This window comes from Ostrea edulis, chromosome 3, assembly GCF_947568905.1.
Source record: "Ostrea edulis chromosome 3, xbOstEdul1.1, whole genome shotgun sequence".
Taxonomy (NCBI): Eukaryota; Metazoa; Mollusca; class Bivalvia; order Ostreida; family Ostreidae; genus Ostrea; species Ostrea edulis.
In genome coordinates, this window is record NC_079166.1 from 16,106,150 (window position 1) to 16,125,149 (window position 19,000).

General features: G+C 35.3%; 1 protein-coding gene across 2 annotated transcripts; it reads left to right on the forward strand.

Annotated features, from left to right (window-relative positions):
* Window positions 1-514: 514 nt before the first annotated feature.
* Window positions 515-14,811, forward strand: LOC125661196 (uncharacterized). Of its 2 annotated transcripts, XM_056160215.1 has the most exons (6): window positions 515-590; window positions 2,048-3,140; window positions 3,577-3,709; window positions 4,483-4,619; window positions 6,242-6,416; window positions 10,833-14,811. In XM_056160215.1, the coding sequence occupies exons 1-6, from the start codon at window positions 586-588 to the stop codon at window positions 11,096-11,098; spliced, it is 1,809 nt and encodes a 602-aa protein (XP_056016190.1). In that variant the 5' UTR covers window positions 515-585; the 3' UTR covers window positions 11,099-14,811. The 2 variants fall into 2 exon arrangements, with proteins under 2 accessions (XP_056016190.1, XP_048749085.2); XM_048893128.2 differs by lacking the exon at window positions 515-590 and having other exon boundaries at window positions 1,714-3,140.
* The last annotated feature ends 4,189 nt before the right edge of the window (window positions 14,812-19,000 follow it).

The following is a 19,000-nucleotide window of genomic DNA, read 5'->3' on the forward strand; positions in this document are numbered from 1 at the left end:
CGTGTTCAAATTCATTGTTTGCAGAGTACTTTTTTGAATTTCATATACAGTTATACATGCAGGAATTTATAGCTGTAAAAATAAGTTTTTCGATATTAACAATTTATCTGCCCCCCCACCCCCCTTCCTTTATGGAATTTCTATATCCGCGCCTGAGTCCCAAGTATCAGAATTGCATTGAAAAGTATATTATATTCATAGAACATAGTGAACAACATGTCCAGAATCACATTTTTCCCGGGGAAAGGGTGGATGTTCCAATCCCGCTCTATACAATACAGTAAATTTATACACGGCAGCTTTACTACCTTGGTCAATGTTACTTTTTGGCGATAACAGCATTCCATACAGGCGATCTATGCATAGAAATCAAATCAAATCCAAAAATTATACACGGGGGTATGTATTCATACAATTTGTCATACATATTTACTACGTTGAACAATCCGGAAAATCTTACTCTGACATTTCAATTTTGACATTAGTGTGCAGGTACAGTCATGGATGTCCGGTACCAGCATTGACGAGTACAGTCTGGGATGTTAGCTGACATGGAACGCCGCAGCTGTCTTAAGGCTATAAAATATGCAGTATATTGTCATTGATATATAATATCAAGTTTATTCCTTATTCAATGGGTCTATTCTCTATACCATTAAGGCCATTTTTTATATCATTACGTCTACTTGATATAATATGTAGTGAAAAACCAATAACATGATGTCAAATCAATGTATTACATAGTTGGGTATACATAATATTCAATCTAAAATCTATAATATGTTGTCGCGGTTGTATTTCATTAAGTCATATTCATAAATCGGAGGGTTCAGACGTTATAAGATGACGTCAAAACAACATGTCACTCCGTCGTTTTAAACAACGACATCAAACACACACAATATCAAGTCTATCCTCTGTATCATCAAGTTCATTTATTATGACATGCAGTGAAAACACTATAATATGATGTCACAACAATACATCATTAAATCCTTTTCACATGACATGTGGTTCAATGTATAATAATTTAAGTGAAAATTTTATATCAGTTTCTCATGTTTACTGTTATTTACTCTGTTTTAAATGACGCGCTGTGAAATATTTATAACACATTGTCAAAGTTAGGTTTCATTTCATCGTTCATAAGTTACATATACCGCTACGTTATTATACGATGTCAAGACAATACACCGTTATGTTGGTTTTATATATTATGTTGTTGTATTCCGAATGATTTAAAGTGCATTCGGAGTTTCTCTCGCCGAATCCTGGTGGTTTCGCCTCAATTACATGTTCGCCCCAGTCACAGTAGTCGAGTGGTATCGCCGATTGAAATTCCACACAATTCCTATCACACATTTTGCAAATTCTTTTCCCTATTTCCTTTAAGTATAACTTTCTTTCCGTCAGTGTTATTCTTACCTCTCACTTTCAATTCTGAGATTATGAGCACTTTTTCTAATTTCGCAGTTTTAAAAACCTTTTAAAAATATATTTTTCATTTTCGAAATTTGTTTACAGTCAAAATATGTAAGAGATTCTACACAGGTAAAAGGGGGGGGGGACCCGACTATATAAATAACGCAGCAGGCGCGGATCCAGAAATTTTTTCCAGGGGGGGTGGGGTCGAACCTATTATATATAATATAATAACAGTCAACTCAATTTTCTTATAAATCGTTATATTGTAATTTTTTTTATCTTTGCAAATTCCGGGGGGAGGGGGAGGGGGGGGGGTCCGGACCCCCCACCCCCTCTAGATCCGCTCATGCGCAGTGTTCAACTATATACGTTACCTGTATTAAATTGGGGCGAAACCACCTATGGGGCGAAACCACACGATCCTCTGGCGCGAAAAGTCATAAAACATGGAGGACCTACGCGAAATACTTGAAGAATTAGGTATACCTAACGTTCTTGAAAATTTCGAGAGGGAAAACGTTTCACAAGAAATGATATGTATGTTATCGGACGATGAATTAAAAAGGTTGGGCATAGAAACAATAGGATTGAGGCATAAACTGAAACAACTTCTCGATTTAAGGAAACATCAACCTTCAACTTCTGTCATTTCTGAAAGATCGCGCCTATTCAGCCCTTATTCTCGCACTTCAGCAAGTAAACCTGGGAAAAGATCACGTAAGAAAGAAAAGTTTATCACGCTGCATTTTCTCTGCTTGGCACACACAGGACAGAAGAGTGTCCCAAACGGCAACGAAAAAGAAGTTTTGAATAAAGCAGGACTAGGAAAGAAAAAAATTCTTTTGAAAAAATCTGATGATGAGAAGGAATTAGCAGAAACACTTATTTCGAAAGAAGTAAATGAAGATGATGATTTTGTCGGCTTTCCAAAATTAGCAGATGGGGGTGGTTTTGAATTACTTCGCAGTACTCAAAACTGCAGAGATTTAACTTTAATAAACTGTTCATGGTCAGCTAAAGAATTGCAGAAAAATGTGAACCCACAGGTTACCATATACATTAGACCAATACAGAAAAATTTATCGACTGAAGCTATCGTTAATCGTCCTGAAAAATTGGCAGAATTGAGCATTGAAGAAAAATGTGTGACATGTGGAAGAAAATTTTTAGTAAGGGAACTACGAAAACACACAGAAACATGTGACCAAGCACCCTCAGTTTCTACAGATGTTGATACTACCAGTATAGTGCCAGTAACACAAATCGTGCAAACTGATGTACCAGTTGATGTTAATGGAATGAGTTTTTTTCAGGGCCTATTCGAAAGTAATGACATTACCCTTACAGTGGCCCCAACAGTTGATATCGAAAGTGTTGCAACCCCATCGATAGAGTTTGAAAATGTTACAACCCCATCCATCAAGGATGAAAGTGTTGCAACCCCTGTGCATGTTGAAACTGTAACAGGTGTGACAAATAGAATAGTTAATTTTTGCAAAACACAAAATATATTGGACCCTGTTGAAATTTTGCGTAAAGTTCAAAATGAAATGGTGACTGGTAGACCTTTGGAAGTCGTTGAAGTTACAAATAGTTCTGAAGGCGACACAAACTTCATTTTGGTAGACAGAACTCATCTTTTGGAGACATCGTTTGATGAAATCAAAGGAATTGAGGATCTTAGAAAGACTTTAGAAGTACAGTTTTATGATGAGGTTGGTATAGATATTTAAGAAATGCATATAGAGTGATGATAAAATTTGAAAAAAATGGTAACAAATTACTTTTAAGAACAAATGTGGGGTGATTATGACATCAAATATGGCATCTTTGGTGGCCAAGGGTTTATGATCCTCTCCGCTTCTCTACAGGTGTAGAAAAGCGGAGCGGCGGATCACAAACCCTTGGCTAGCGAAGATAACAATATGGCTGAAGAGTAGAGAAACAACCTAGGAATGCTAAAGTTTTATTATATGAAGTGTGACTGTCAAAATTCTAAAGGATGAAAGCACTAACAGATGACAATATTGTTGAGTTTAGTGAATATTGACTTTTGGGAGGGGGGATATTTTATTATTGTATCAAGATTTGGATTTACAAACTATGTAATTATGCATAAATTTATATGCATATATATACTTTTTGTTGTAGACGGCTGTAGATTATGGAGGCCCCAGGAAGGAGTTTTTCAGATTAGTTTTGCAGGCCATCAAGGAGAAATATTTTGACAGTGGACTGAGAGAATTACTTCATGAAGATTATGAAGTTGTTGGAAAGACTTTTGGTTTGTATTAAACTTTTAATTTATAATAGTGTGCTAATTAAGTAACTACATTTAAACGAATGTCAAACAAGAAATTTCAGTGCAAAGAGCCAAGACACTTTGGCCTGAAAACTGTCATCCAAAAGACCAAAAGGGGAGGGGGATTTGCCTTATAAATTTTGTACCCTCCCAATTTTACTATAAATGTAACATATGAATAATCAAATGTTACAATATATTGAATAATCATATTAAAGTACTCCTGGTGTATAATATCATGATTTTAATTGTTTTCTCTTTCTTTTTAGGGGGTTGGTGGGGTAGCGATATCTAATAGAATTATATGTTCTTGTTATTGTATGAATAAAATTTTGTACATTTATTAACATCTACTTTTACACAAAAGTATAGAAATATTTCATCATCAACACTAGAGACAATGATGCCTTGTTATGATTCTGTAATAAGCAATATTGTTGAGTTTTTATAGAAATAATGTTTAAAATGTGCTTCTTTTTGTTAATAATGCCTTCCGGGGCCCTTGATTGGTCGATGAAATACCTTGTTCAGGGAAAGTAGGGTTTTAAAAAAGACTTATCATAAATTATGATACAGATACTAAGATGTACAATGTAAATTAAAGCTGATTTCAGAATTTAGGGAGACTCTTAAGTTAAGCTAACAGGAACTCTTTTACATATAAGCTTGAATGTTATCTTAATGTATTATAAATGATAATGTTACAGACCTTTGGAGTTTAAATGCATGTGATTACAAGTATGTTTGTATTGCAGCTTTAAGTATTCTACAAAATGGCAAAATCCCAACTTTTTTGGACCCAGATGTAATCCAGAAGATATTTTCTGATTCCACAGACAATCCATGCATAACAAGCTTGAGAGGAGGGCTTGAGACATTGGGACTGTATACAGTAATACTTCTAGTATAATTTTGATTTCAAAGACCTTCATAATTGTGTGAATATCAAATTTACTCATGTACTGGAAAAAGTGCTATGGATATATGTACATTAGGGCTGTGCGGTGCACCGAAAATTCCAATACATTGAGTTTTATACCATTCGATTCTATGTACTGATTACAAATTCCGGATTTCGGTTTGGTTTAGATTTTGCATGCACCAAAACAACAAGTATGGCGGATGTGCAGACGTGTATTTTTATACAACAGAGAATCAAATCATGACTGTTGAGATTTAACATTTTCACCACTCAGATACATGTACCAACTGGGCAACAGAATATGATCAGCCAGATCATTGCAGTGTATCTTTACATGATTTATGACTTTTCTGTCAGTGCTGGGGATCGTAGATGATGACACAGATTAAATGATTTGACAGTTGATATGAGAGAGAAGTAAAGATTTTCAAAGACTCAATTGATTATGATAGAATTGTTGAATTTTGACATAAATGAAAACAATATCATATACATTTTAGATTGACTAATAGATTTGTATGATAATCCAAAAACTATGCTGCACATTAATATAACAAAATTTAATAGACTGTTAGTGAATGTTTTCTTTTTTTATCAAAGTTAAAATATGCAGTTATAGATATGATGTTTACAAATGACGGCATATAGTTAAATAAAACTTGAATGAAATTAGATGAAGTATGCTACTCATTAAGAATATAAATTTTTGTACTGTTATTGAATAAATTGGACCGAACATGAACTGAATCGTAATCTAACTTAATCGTGCTGCTCTGAATCGAAACGGAATTGAACTAACCCTGAATCGTCGCAGCCCTATATGTAATGAATTTGCCATCAATGCTGTGTACATAAGTAATTGTGTGCTATTTTGGAATCGATCAACAGTTACAATCAATGAAAATATGTGCTGAAGGTTTATTAATATGTGAGATTTTTTTAACACTTAATGATTGATGTCTACCCATCTGTCTGTCACAATCTGTAAACTTCTCACATTATTAGATGTCATCTGTAGATTGAACCAAACTTGCACACATATGCATTCTTGTGTATAGGGCTTTAAAAATTACTAAATCATATCTACATGTGTACCATACCCTGGCATTTAGAAAGGGAGGAGGGATTATTGAACATAGGTACAATGTAGTGATCATTCGAAATCTTTCACAAGAACTTACAAAACTTCTGTGAAAGAATTATTGTACATTCTAAATTGTTCAATCAGTGGACTCGGGCTGCTCCCACAATTGTCAAATCAATATGAAAACATCCTTATACTGAGTATAATGCAGATTCTGTATATTTCACAAACTATTCTCTGGGGCCACGAAGGGGCATAGATTTTAACATAGATTTATATTGGAAAACATCTTTAGAATTTTCTCAGTACCAGTAAATGCCCAAACTATCAGATAGATATGAAAGCTTTTTGAAAATATGGCATTAGGGAAAAAATATAGTGTGGGTTTAAAGATATTCAAGTTCATGCTGTTTGAGATTGATTGACATAGTAAATCCCCAGAAGATTGCATGATGACGACTTTCATCAAAGGTAGTATATTCTTAATTCTATTGCATTTTTCTTTTAGATTTGTATGCAGCTTCCAAGTTTTCTGTACCTTTTCCAAAAACATTCATTACCCTTGACATTTAGGATGCTCACATTCCTTCTAAAGCCTCAATTTTCTCAAGAGGGCAGCAACAACTTTGAAGTTGAAAAGAAGGTTTACGCTGCATTTGTTCGATATCTAAGAGAAGTCGCAAGTAAGACATGCAAGTCTGTGTAACGGTTTTGAGAATGTTTTCCTGTTTTAAAGAGTCCAGGTAGACATTTTGGTTTTTAAGCTCACCTGAGCTGAAAGCTCAATTGAGCTTTTCTGATCGCCTGTTGTCTGTCTGTCCGTCTGTCTGTACACTTTTTACATTTTTGACTTCTTTTCCAGAACCACTGGACCAATTTCAAGCAAAGTATTCGATATGCAAATTTGGTAAAAGGCATCCTTTGGTGAAGGGCTTTCAAGTTTGTTCAAATGAAGGGTCATGTCCATTGCAAAGGGGAGATAAACACAAAAATGCAAAAATAGGGTGGGGCACAGGGGCTAAGTCTGTTTGGGCCCAAACTCTGTGATACCAAAAATGTAGAAAGGGGTCTAACTTTAACCCAGATCAAAAACTACCCACTCACTTCAAATGCCCAAAAAATCAGAAAATGAGTGCAGTATGCATAATTTACCGGTCTCCTTGCATAGATTAATGTCTTAACTACTTGCATGCCAAATTTCAATCCACAGGTTCTTAAAATAACAGAGATATACATCATTGTTCTCTCGATTTCACTTGTTTATTTTTACTAAGACATTTACCAGTCCAGTTCACCAGGTGGTTTATCACCTAAGACAGCAGCAAAATTCAGACTAGTGTGGAAGATTTTGGACCTATCAATTAAAATTTCACATTGATAAATAAAAAAGCCAAAGGTGCACAGATTAGGTCCCACGCGAAATGGATATATGAAGGGGAAACGAATTTGTCCTTTTTTCTCAAACATGAATCTTCCCACCAAGAAAATAATATTATTAAATGTATCAAATATGAAGATAATATTGCCACTATTTGTAATGATATTTAAGGTAAAATGTATAATTTCTACACAAAACTATATAAATGATCAAATATTGACGACAATAACATGAAATTCTACTTAGATAGTACCACTATATTGTATAAAGTTAACGACAAACAGAAATTAGAATTAGACCGGTAAATTACGCATATTGCACTTATTTTCTTATTTTTTTAGGCATTTGAAGCAAGTGGGTAGTTTTTGATTGGGGTTAGAGTTTGACCCCTTTCTCTATTTATGGTATCACAGAGTTCGGGCCCAAACCGGCTTAGCCCCTGTGGGGTAGGGTCATTTAAAAATCTTCTCAAGAATCACTAGGCCAAAAGAGCTAAAAAGAGCTAAAATTAGTCTAGTCAATCTAGCTCATATATGAGCAAAACCTCAAACTAATTGCAACAGAAATTAAATTTTGATTATTCATGCAAGAAAACACATGCAAACAACAAATTAAAAATCGGCTTTTGTATTTCAATGGGAAAATTGGAATTTTGGGGTAAAATGATGCGCTTACCATTCCAGTCCTATGTTTCACATATTTAAAACAGTGTATAGTAAAGCTTACGTTACCAATTCTTTATTAAGCTGAGTTTTATAATAGTTTGTACTACATCTATGACGAAACAAGGTTCAGTTTCTTCGATTTTATAAAGAAATCTTTAATACGTGCACTTCGTCAAATTCTAGAGTTTGGGAAAGAGGGAGGGGGGGTATAGCCGTATTTGACATAGTTCTATCCAAATTATTGTGCAATTAATATCGAGAATTTCAGAAGTAATCTGTTTTAAAAACAATGGACACATAGAATTAAAAGCAAAATGAATCAGGCACGAGCATCGTAAAAAAAAAAATGGGTTGGGGTGGGGGAGTTTGAAGATAATTTCACAATATTGCCTGAAAATTGACAAGTAAATTTTAATCCAAAGTTATGAAAATCCTTGATGGGGGGGGGGGGGGGGGGGGGGGCTAAGGTTGTTTTCTCAGTTCAATTTTACACTTCCACTCTGTACAGTTCACGACAATGCTATTTTTTTTAAAAAGAGGAGGGAGGGCAACCAATCTGTCTAAAAATCGACCTCTGCGCCTAAAAATTTATCAACTTTGCATGTAATGATAAAAGGGGGTAGAGCCATTGTTGCTACATGCCCGATAATTATATAAGTGATCATTTTAGTAATTGCAGTACAGTTCAGTCCATGTTTTTACAAGTACAACGGCTAGTGTCACAATTTACCTTGCATTTACAGCGAATAACGTTCAAAAGTTTATCTGGCGCGACTTGTAATTTCGTTAACGGATACAAAAATTGCTGAAAGCAGTGATAAACCCCAGTTCGAAGGATCCAAATTAATTATTTCTTTAGTCCACTGTATGACTTAAAAAAAATTCTTGCAGTGCTCCTCTTCTGCAGCTGTAATTAGTAGTTAGTGGCAATGACTGAACTTATAAAAATGATATTGTGTTAGACAATACTTCACAAAGCAAATCTCCTATAGGTGTCTCTATGGTATTCCATCGTACAAAGTCGATATGACATCGACACCAGAAGATATCTTTTTCTCTATGGAATCCTCATTAAGGAAGGTGAAGATAACGAACAGTGATCCATCTTGTAACTCCTATAAGCAATACAAAATAGAGAGGTGGGCAAACACGGACCCCTGGATATACTAGAAGTGTGATCAGGTGCCTATGAGGAGTAAGCACCCCCTGTTGACCGGTTGCACCCACCGTGAGTCCTATATCTTAATCAGGCAAACAGAGTTACCCTTATTCAATACCATTGTGCCAAAAAACGGCCCAACAATCGATATTAAACAAATCAGACAGATTTGACCCAATGATGTTGTATTGGCAAAGTAGATTGTTATAACGACCCTAGAATTTGTGAAATGCTGACTTTAAACGAGACAGTTGAACCCCTGCACCATCAACTTGTTTGTCAGTAGCCTGCCCCCATTTAAAAACTAATCATATACAGAATTTGTTCCCGATTTATCTACATTTTGACATTCCATTGCTTTCTTAAGTATACAGGACCCGTTCCGATGCCGAACATTCTTGACGTGTCGCATCCTGTGAATGCATGTAGAAATGGCAAGGATTGACAAACTTCGTTTCCTAAAAAGACGTCTTGTTTTAACGATATTCTTCACTTAGGGGCAATATCATTAAGGAAATAATTTTATAATTCAATTTAAAGTTAGGAAATACAATATTCTATTATTTGTATAATTAAAAGTTCAATTATTTTGTATCTTTAATTTTTTTTGTAAATCTACCAGTTGGTAGAAGTTACATTGTATCGTCAATATATATGTTGTTACAAGGTGAAGGTCAGTTGATCCGGGTGTGTATTGAATTTGAAGAGCAAAACAGAATGTATGCTATAGGCCTACCAGTGCTTATAGCTTCGATATATCCATTTTCTCGCAGTTTATCAGGGTCTCTGTCCAAGCGGGTTTTGAAAAGGTGACTGGGTGTGTTTTAGCTCACCTGAGCTGAAAGCTCAAGTGAGCTTTTCTGATCGCTTTTTGTCCATCGTCTGTCTGTCTGTCCGTCTGTCTGTTAAACTTTTCACATTTTCGACTTCTTCTCCAAAACCACTGGGCCAATTTCAACCAAACATGGCCAAAAGCATCCTTGGGTGAAGGGCTTTCAGGTTTGTTCAAATGAAGGGCCATGTCCCTTTCAAAGGGGAGATAATCACAAAAATGCAAATATAGGGTGGGGTCATTTAAAAATCTTCTCAAGAACCACTGGGCCAGAAGAGCTGAAATTTACCTGAAAGCTTCCTGACATATTGCAGATTCAAGTTTGTTCAAATCATGGCCCCCGGTAGTAGGATGGGGCCACAAGGGGGGATCAAAGTTTTACATACAAATATATAGGGAAAAACTTTAAAAATCTTCTTCTCAAGAACCACTAAGCCAGAAAAGCTGAGATTTACATGAAAGCTTCCTGACATAATGCAGATTCAAGTTTGTTCAAATCATGGGCCCCTGGGGTTGGATGGGGCCACAATAGGGGATCAAAGTTTTACATACAAATATATAGAAAAAATCTTCTTCTCAAGGACCACTGAGTCAGAAAAGCTAATTTTTACATGAAAACTTTCTGACATAGTGCAGATTCAAGTTTGTTCAAATCATGGCCGTGGGGGGGGGGGGGGGGGGGGGGGGGGGGGGGGGGGGGGTCAAAGTTTTACATACAAATATAGGAAAAAGCTTTAAAAATTTTCTTCTCAAGAACCATTGGGCCAAAGAAGTTGACATTTACATGAAAGCTTTCTGACATAGTGTAGATTCAAGTTTGCAAAGGGTAGTTTGGGCCATAATAGGGACTAAGGTTTTACATGCAAATATATATGGAAAGTCTTCAGATATGGGCCAAGGTGACTCAGGTGAGCGATGTGGCCCATGGGCCTCTTGTTTCATGATGGTGCTATTAATGTAATGTTAATCACTGATTGAAAATAATGACAGTTTACTTTATTTTTTTACACAGATATTATGATATAATAACATAAATAAAGTCTAGTAAAGTTCTTTCTTCTCCAGGTGGTCGGAGAGAACACTTGTCCTTAGCAAACGTACTACAGTTTGTGACAGGAGCTGATGAGGAGCCACTACTGGGGTTCAAAATCCCACCCACTATCCAGTTTCCAGAAGTCATGAACTCATTCATTCCAACTGCCAACACATGCATCAACTCTCTCCAGCTTCCAAGACCAAAACCAGACTTAAATGTGAACTTTCCTTTAGATGAAAAGCTATTTGAATTATATGATTATGCTTTCTTAAACCTCTTTTATGGACTGCATTAAGTTTTTAACAAAGTTTTAGTCATTCTCTATCACCCAATCAAGTCTCAATTTTTTTTATAAGAATATGTAACACAATTATACAAGTATCACCACATACTTATTACAAAAAATTCTACAGTTTGTATGTAGGGTCCATGGGTACAGCTTTAGGGGATTTGTTTCATAAAACTTGCTGAATTTAAAAGAAATTTGTTATATCAATATAAAATAATCTTCATATATAGTGAAGAACTAGTAAAGTGCACTGGTCTGGGTCAGGACAGGACTATTTTTAGTGCAAAGTTTGATGTAAATTTACACAATGTTTCTTAAAAGATCTTCCTTCAAAATGTGTAGTAAGAACCTGACCAATTGATATGAAAGCATTCTTGTATAATAATGCACATTCAAGTTAGTTCAAATATTGGTACCAGGGGAGTTGATGAGGCCACAATAGAATTTCAAAGTTAAATGTATAAAATACCAAAGTTGGCACAAAGCATCCTTAGGTAAAGGGAATTCTAAATTGTTAAAATAAAGGCCACCTTCCAAGGGGAGATAAGAAAAGGTAAAAATAGAGTAGGGTCATTAAAAAATCTTCTCAAGAACCACTGGGCCAGAAAAGATGAAATTTATAGATGAGCTTTATTAGGTAGTGCAGATTCTAAATTGATAAAATCATAGCCCCCGGGGGTTGGATGGGGCCACAATAGGGGATCAAATTTTTACATACAAATATATAGGGAAAATCTTTAAAAATCTTCTTCTCAAGAACTACTGAGCCAGAAAAGCTGATTTTTACATGAAAGCTTTCTGACATAGTGCAGATTCAAGTTTTTCAAATCATGGCCCCCGGGGGTAGGATCGGGCCACAAGGGAGGATCAAAGTTTTACATAGAAATATATAGGAAAAATCGTTAAAAATCTTCTCAAGAACCATTGGGCCAAAGAAGTTGACATTTACATGGAAGCTTTGTGATATAGTGTAGATTCAAGTTTGCAAAAATCATGGCCTCCAGGGGTAGGTTGGAGCCATAATGGGGACTAAGGTTTTACATGCACATATATATGGAAAGTCTTCAGGTATGGGTCAAGGTGATTCAGGTGAGCAATGTGGCCCATGGGCCTCTTGTTAACTCATCTGAGTCGAAGGCTCGAGTGAGCTTTTCTGATCAAAATTTGTCAGTTGTCTGTCAACGTCGTCGTAAACTTTTCACATTTTCCTCTTCTCCTGCAGAACTATTGGGCTAATTTCAACCAAACTTGGCACAAAGCACCATTTGGTAAAGGGGATTCAATTTTGTTCAAATGAAGGGCCATGCCTCTCTCAAAGGGGAGATAATCACAAAAATGCAAAAATAGGGTGGGGTCATTTAAAAATAGTCTTCTCAAGAACCACTGGCAGGGCAAAAACTGTCCAAAATCAATTAATTTTCAAAAATCCTTTCTTTACAACTACACATCTACATGTATATGAAAAGCAGGAACACCTCCACCAAAATTATAAATTCATAATACCCTGGATAGTAGTTTTTGACTCAATTTATTATCAATAGCAATAAAGATGATGTTATTTAAATGTTTTACACAAATTTCATAATCACAGGGGTAGGGATTTTGGTTTGAGGGTGGGACCAACATTATCATAATGATTATTGTCTTTACTTCTTAAATTTTACTGAAACTGTATAAAAACTAAATGTATAATAAAAAACAGCAGAAAAGTACGCACTAATTTTGAATTTCATAACAAGGGTTGTGACTCGAGGGCTGGTCCAAAATAGCCGTATAGTGGGTTGGTAACAAGCCATCCGATGCGATTTTGTAACAATTTAATCCGTCATGTTATAATGGGGAATCGCCCCATATGGGTGTACTTCTGTTTTGGGCAGTATGTGGTTGTCTATATTGTAGCAGGTCGAAGATTGTTTTTCCTTTACATTTAACATGTGTATTATTGTCAATGCCACATGTAATTGAAATCCATTACTTTATGATTTTTTGTATTCTACATCTTGCCATAAGTTACAGGTATAACTCTGTTTCAAAGTCCTTCTAGTCAAAAGTCTGGTCATTTTGTACTTGTAACATTTTTGCTCTTGGTGTGAATTACCATATATGTCTTCTTCATTATTTAATGATTCTGTGTATATATGTTTACATTTTGTCATTTATTGAATTAATAAATGACAGTTTTAATCACCTTCATCTGGTGTTCACGTATGTTGACATAAATCATATAATATGTAGTTTTTCAGTAGTATGGGCAGTTTTGGGGTAATTTATGTTTGCAGAGCACATCTTGTTTAATCCTGTTGCCGAATATTAGAATTTAGCTTTGATATGCTGAACAAAAATTCCTCTAGATTTCATGGCCCTTGGGACTAATGATTCTTTTAACTGATCCTCGGGTGATCGATAAGACCTTTGGGCCTCTTGTTTTATGCTCGTCTTTAAATCAGACATATTAAGGTACTGTAATGTCTTTGTCTGCATGTTTGTCCCCCCAACTCCAACCTAAGTTTTCATGTTACAAAGTTCTTGTATATGTTACAGAATGTTTGTATGAGTATTGAAGATTTGAATTACATTAAGACTAGGAATTGTTTTGGCTCAAGTGAGCTTTTCTCTTCAAAATTTGTCCGTTGTCTGGCATCGGCGTAAACTTTTCACATTTTCATTTTCTTCTCCAGAACCACTGGGGCAATTTCAACCAAACTTGTCACAAAGCATCCTTGGGTGAAGGGCTTTCAAGTTTGTTCAAATGAAGGGCCATGCCTCCTTCAAAGGGGAGATAATCACAAAAATAGGGTGGGGTCATTTAAAAACTTCTTCTCAAGAACCACTGGGCTGAAATTGACATGAAAGCTTCCTGACATAATGTAGATTCAGTTTGTTCAAATCATGGCCCCTTGGAGTAGGTTGTGACCACAATAAGGGATCAAAGTTTTACATGGGAATAAATAGGGAAAATTAAAAATTCTTCTCAAGAACCACTGGGCCAGAATAGCCGAGATTTACATGAAAGCTTCCTGACATAGTGCAGATTCACGTTTGTAAAAATCATGGTCCCCGGTGGTATATTGGGGCCATAATAGGGACCAAAGTTTTAAATGCAAATATATATGGAAAATCTTTAGATATGGGCCAAGGTGACTGGTGAGCGATGTGGCCCATGGCCTCTTGTTTAATTTGTGAGAAAAATTGCAGGGTTTTGAATTACGTAGTTTGCCTGTTTAACTCCTCCTAAAATGAGTAAGTTAAAAAAAATCATACAAATTTAATGTATTGGTATTAAAGAGCAGTAAATTGCAAGAGTTTTCATTTTCCCCATTTTGAGAAAATAACTGCTTGCTAAACTTCGTCATTTTAGATGAAATATTACTTAAGGAGACAAGTGTTTTTTTGTTTTTGCTTCAAATATGTTGTGAAGTATCACTTTTTTATGCACCTTGTACATGTAAAGACCATCACATGGTTGTGCAAGTCAGCTTTCAGCAACAGGCTTCATTTTGATGCAGGATATATTTTTTGTCCATTCATAATAAATTTTCATATTCATGTATATTTCGGACCTGTTTCATACTGGGTTTTTTAAGAGCAATATGGTCATTTGGTCTCTTCTTTATTTGTACATTTATAATTGATAGGAAGCACAAGTATTTAAGTTATTAGTGTTTATGATTTTTTTATATTAACTAAAAAAAACCTTGTCATAATTGGGGGGGGGGGGGGGGGGGGGGGGTAAATAACTTACTGACAATTAATTGAACTTTCTAATGCCAATACATGTACTTTGTATGAAGTGAATGATTATAAATTTTATTTATGAGGATACCATCCTATGGGAGGAATAAAAATGTTTCATCTACACACATTGATAGAAATTGCAGCAATGTATCAACAAGCCAAAAGTAGATGAAACTCATTTGAGTTGATCATTAGGTTTTGTTTGAATAGAAAACTCTGTGTAAGCTACACTATTGATTTGTTACAACATTAAATATAATTCTAAAAGTTGTTGTTTTGTCTCTTTATTTTCATTTGTACAATTTTACTGATGGTTCTTTATTATATCAAGGACTTTTAAGTAAACGTCAATTCCAAAATTTGTAGAATTCCAAGAACTAGTTATTTCCTGGTCAAGTTGGTGTTTGCAAGCGGAAGTGATCATGCTATCTGAAACGGAGGTAATGATTGGTCTGCCATCTACATCATCATGATCATTGGAATTTATTCCAAAACCCTCAGTTCCATATTCTGCATTGACAAAGTCTATGCCCGTAGGATTCTGAATATGTCCCGAGGTCCATAAAGCTTTCGGGGACGATTTTGTTGTTCTCATTCTATGTCCAGCCCAAGCATCTTGCCAAATTTTTAGTTTCTGATTTATAAATGGAATGTATGTATAATGTAGAGCTGCTATCTGCAAATCATCAAGTGGATCCAAAATCCCATCATCTTCCATGTAGTAGAATAATTTGTAGAAAAGAGCCAACACACCAGTATAGACATCTCTCCACAAGCGCTCTATTCTTTGATTGTGCACACTTTTACCAGTAAGCATGCTTCCTCTGCCAATTCCTCGATTGGCAATCATAAAATCAGCAATTGCAGTATTTTCTAATCCCTTATCTGAACGAACTCTGAGTGGAAGGCCAAATTGAGAAACACCCTCAGTAAAACATTTCAACAATGTTCCAGCTTTATTATTGTCGAGACAGTTCAAGAAAATTATCAAACGACTGAAACCATCAATGCATCCTGCGATGATCAAATGCCACCGAATGAGTTTATGGTTGGTATCTATATGCCATAGATGATTTGGTCCTCTGACATCATAGACTCTGCGTTTTAATCTGCCCCTTTTTCTTTCGTTCACACCCGTCTCATTCACACGATGCAAACTATCTCTGAGACGCCAGCGTGGGACAATTATACCTTTCTGTTTTATTATTTGTCCTAAAATGTTCTCTCCGCAATATGGAAAATTGTTTGACGCATCCAAAACATAATTATCTAGCTCAATGTCGTTTATATCGGAAAAACTTTTCTTGGACATTCCAAACTTTCTCATTCTGCGATATACCGTGCTTTCGGAGATTGAAAGGAGTCTTGATATTTCTTTAATTGAAAACCCGTCATTTAAGAGGTTTTCTAGGACATTCTGCGGAACTACAAATTCCTTTGGACCAAATCTAGAAAAATCTTGTTCGGGTCTTCGAGGACCATATGAAACACATGCATATCTTAGTTTAACCATGTCAGACTTGTTACCAATTCCCAATGACTTCATTTCTTCAGCTGATAATAAACCCACAATGTCAGGAGAAATGTCCTGCTCTTCAAAGTGTCTAGAGTATTCTCCAAAGCCCAGCTCTTCCAGAATGTGGCGCATTTCCGACATTTTCAAATGGATTTATACAAAGCATCGACTCTTGTGTGAAAAACTTCAAATGCAAGTCTTCGAAACACATGATATACATACACGACATTATATATCAAAGTAACTACGTAGTGTATAGTTTTGACAGTGTATTAAATGATGTAGCTACATTTTATATGCAAACGATTGTATGATATAGAATTAAAACCCTATATTTTAACGTTTTCGCAATTTATCATATAAAAATGACTTAATAACATACAGTCACATCAAACTGTTATAAGAAAATGAAATGATAGTAAGGTGTTTTGACATCATGTGGATACATTTGAACCACATGTCATGCAGAAATGACTTATTGGTATATAGTTTTCACAAGTTATATCAGAATTCAAACTGTATAATTATTGTTGTGACATCATATTATAGTGTTTTCACTGCATGTCATAATAAATGAACTTGATGATACAGAGGATAGACTTGATATTGTGTGTGTTTGATGTCGTTGTTTAAAACGACGGAGTGACATGTTGTTTTGACGTCATCTTATAACGTCTGAACCCTCTGATTTATGAATATGACTTAATGAAATACAACCTCGACAACATATTATAGATTTTAGATTGAATATTATGTATACCCAACTATGTAATACATTGATTTGACATCATTTTATTGGTTTTTCACTACATATTATATCAAGTAGACGTAATGATATAAAAAATGGCCTTAATGGTATAGAGAATAGACCCATTGAATAAGGAATAAACTTGATATTATATATCAGTGACAATATACTGCATATTTTATAGCCTTAAGACAGCTGCGGCGTTCCATAGACCCCACTCTCTCAGATTGCACTGTGTAGAGAGTGGTATACATAGATATAGCGTTATCAATCGAGTATGTGGAGGTTTTAACGAGATAAACATGGGAATTGAAGCATTAGTGGGGTGGTCGAGGATTCTTCGCTTCGTGTTTGACGAATTACGTGTAATAACCGCCAGTGTACAAGCATCGACGAGGGTACGTCTTGCAGATAAAGAGCAGGTTGGTAAAAGCATAATCTATGAACTAGAGAGATGTACGATACGTTTTTATATTCTCAAATCATTACAATTGAAAGTATATTAATACTTTAAAATAAAAACGGATTATGCATAAAACTTGCTTTGTATTTATACGAACGTACTGGGGAGATCGGAAAGGGGGGGGGGGGGGAGGGGGGGGGGGGTGGTGGTGGTGTGAACAACGATACTACATTTACGTACCTGCAGTGTACAGTTGTATATTCAATAAACAAAGCGCATTAAATATGCCTATCTATATCAGTTACATCACAGATGGGTTAAGATTGTTTAATATTTTAAAAATATTTTATAGATATGCCTTGAATCTGAGGATAAAGGTGTTGTGCATTGTGCAGTCATCATTAATGTGGATGTCTGATGCCAGTATGCCCATAATGGGGCAGAATAAGTGTCGATCTTCATATGACAGCAAATTTTCAAAGGCAGGTACACAATTTAAAGATAAAATAATGTCAATACATGTTTGGATCTATATCTATTATGATTATAATAATTATAAGTTTATATGTTGTAAACTTTCTTTCTTTTTAGAAATTTCTTTCTTTATAAACTGTCTTGCTGTTATGCCCTCTGGGCCCAAAATTGGAATAAACTTATCTTATCTATACCCAAAGTAGGTAATAAATGGGTTCGAACTGTGAAGATAAAATTTTTACATGTAGATATATTGGAATTTTTCAGATATAAGAAGGCAAATAAAACCGTTCAATGTAAAATACGCCAGTAGTTGGATAAAACATCCAAAGTCGGCACAGTCAAAGTTTACAACAACAATGGAGGAATTAACTGCATCCTCATTCGATGATTCCGCAGGGCAACAGACCATTTTCAGCAACCCCTGAAATTCTTAATTGAGGCTAAGTGCTCATTTTCAGCTCGAACAATGACAATTAAAGATGCCTGTGCAAATGTTGGGATTTCCTTCTTGGTAAGTCAGCATTATAGATTGAACAATTATGTGTATGTGTACCTAATACATGTACATTAGCTGTACATATATGTATTCATATATATCATTATGGATGTATCCAAGTTTATTATAACTTTAAAGTAACATTTTATGAATGAAATACAAATACTACATAGGCTTCATTGTGATATTGAACTGTTAATGTTCTTTATAAACTTTACTTGCATCAAGTTTTGAATACTGCAGTACATCTATGTCAAAATAAGTATGCGTATTGCAGTATAATACTTTCACCACTAATCAGAGCACTTGTAAATCATGTATATTTTATCAATACATGTAATGACATTTGCCATTTTAGAATGTGATGCAAGGGATGGTTCGCTGCACCTCAAAACAAAATTTGAATATTGGCATCAGATTCAAGGACAACACCACCTGAAAGACACCCAATGCTGTGATTTGCTAGTGTGGATTCCAAGTGACACTCAAATAATTCACATTGACAATTATGTATTATGGTCAACCTTTTAAGC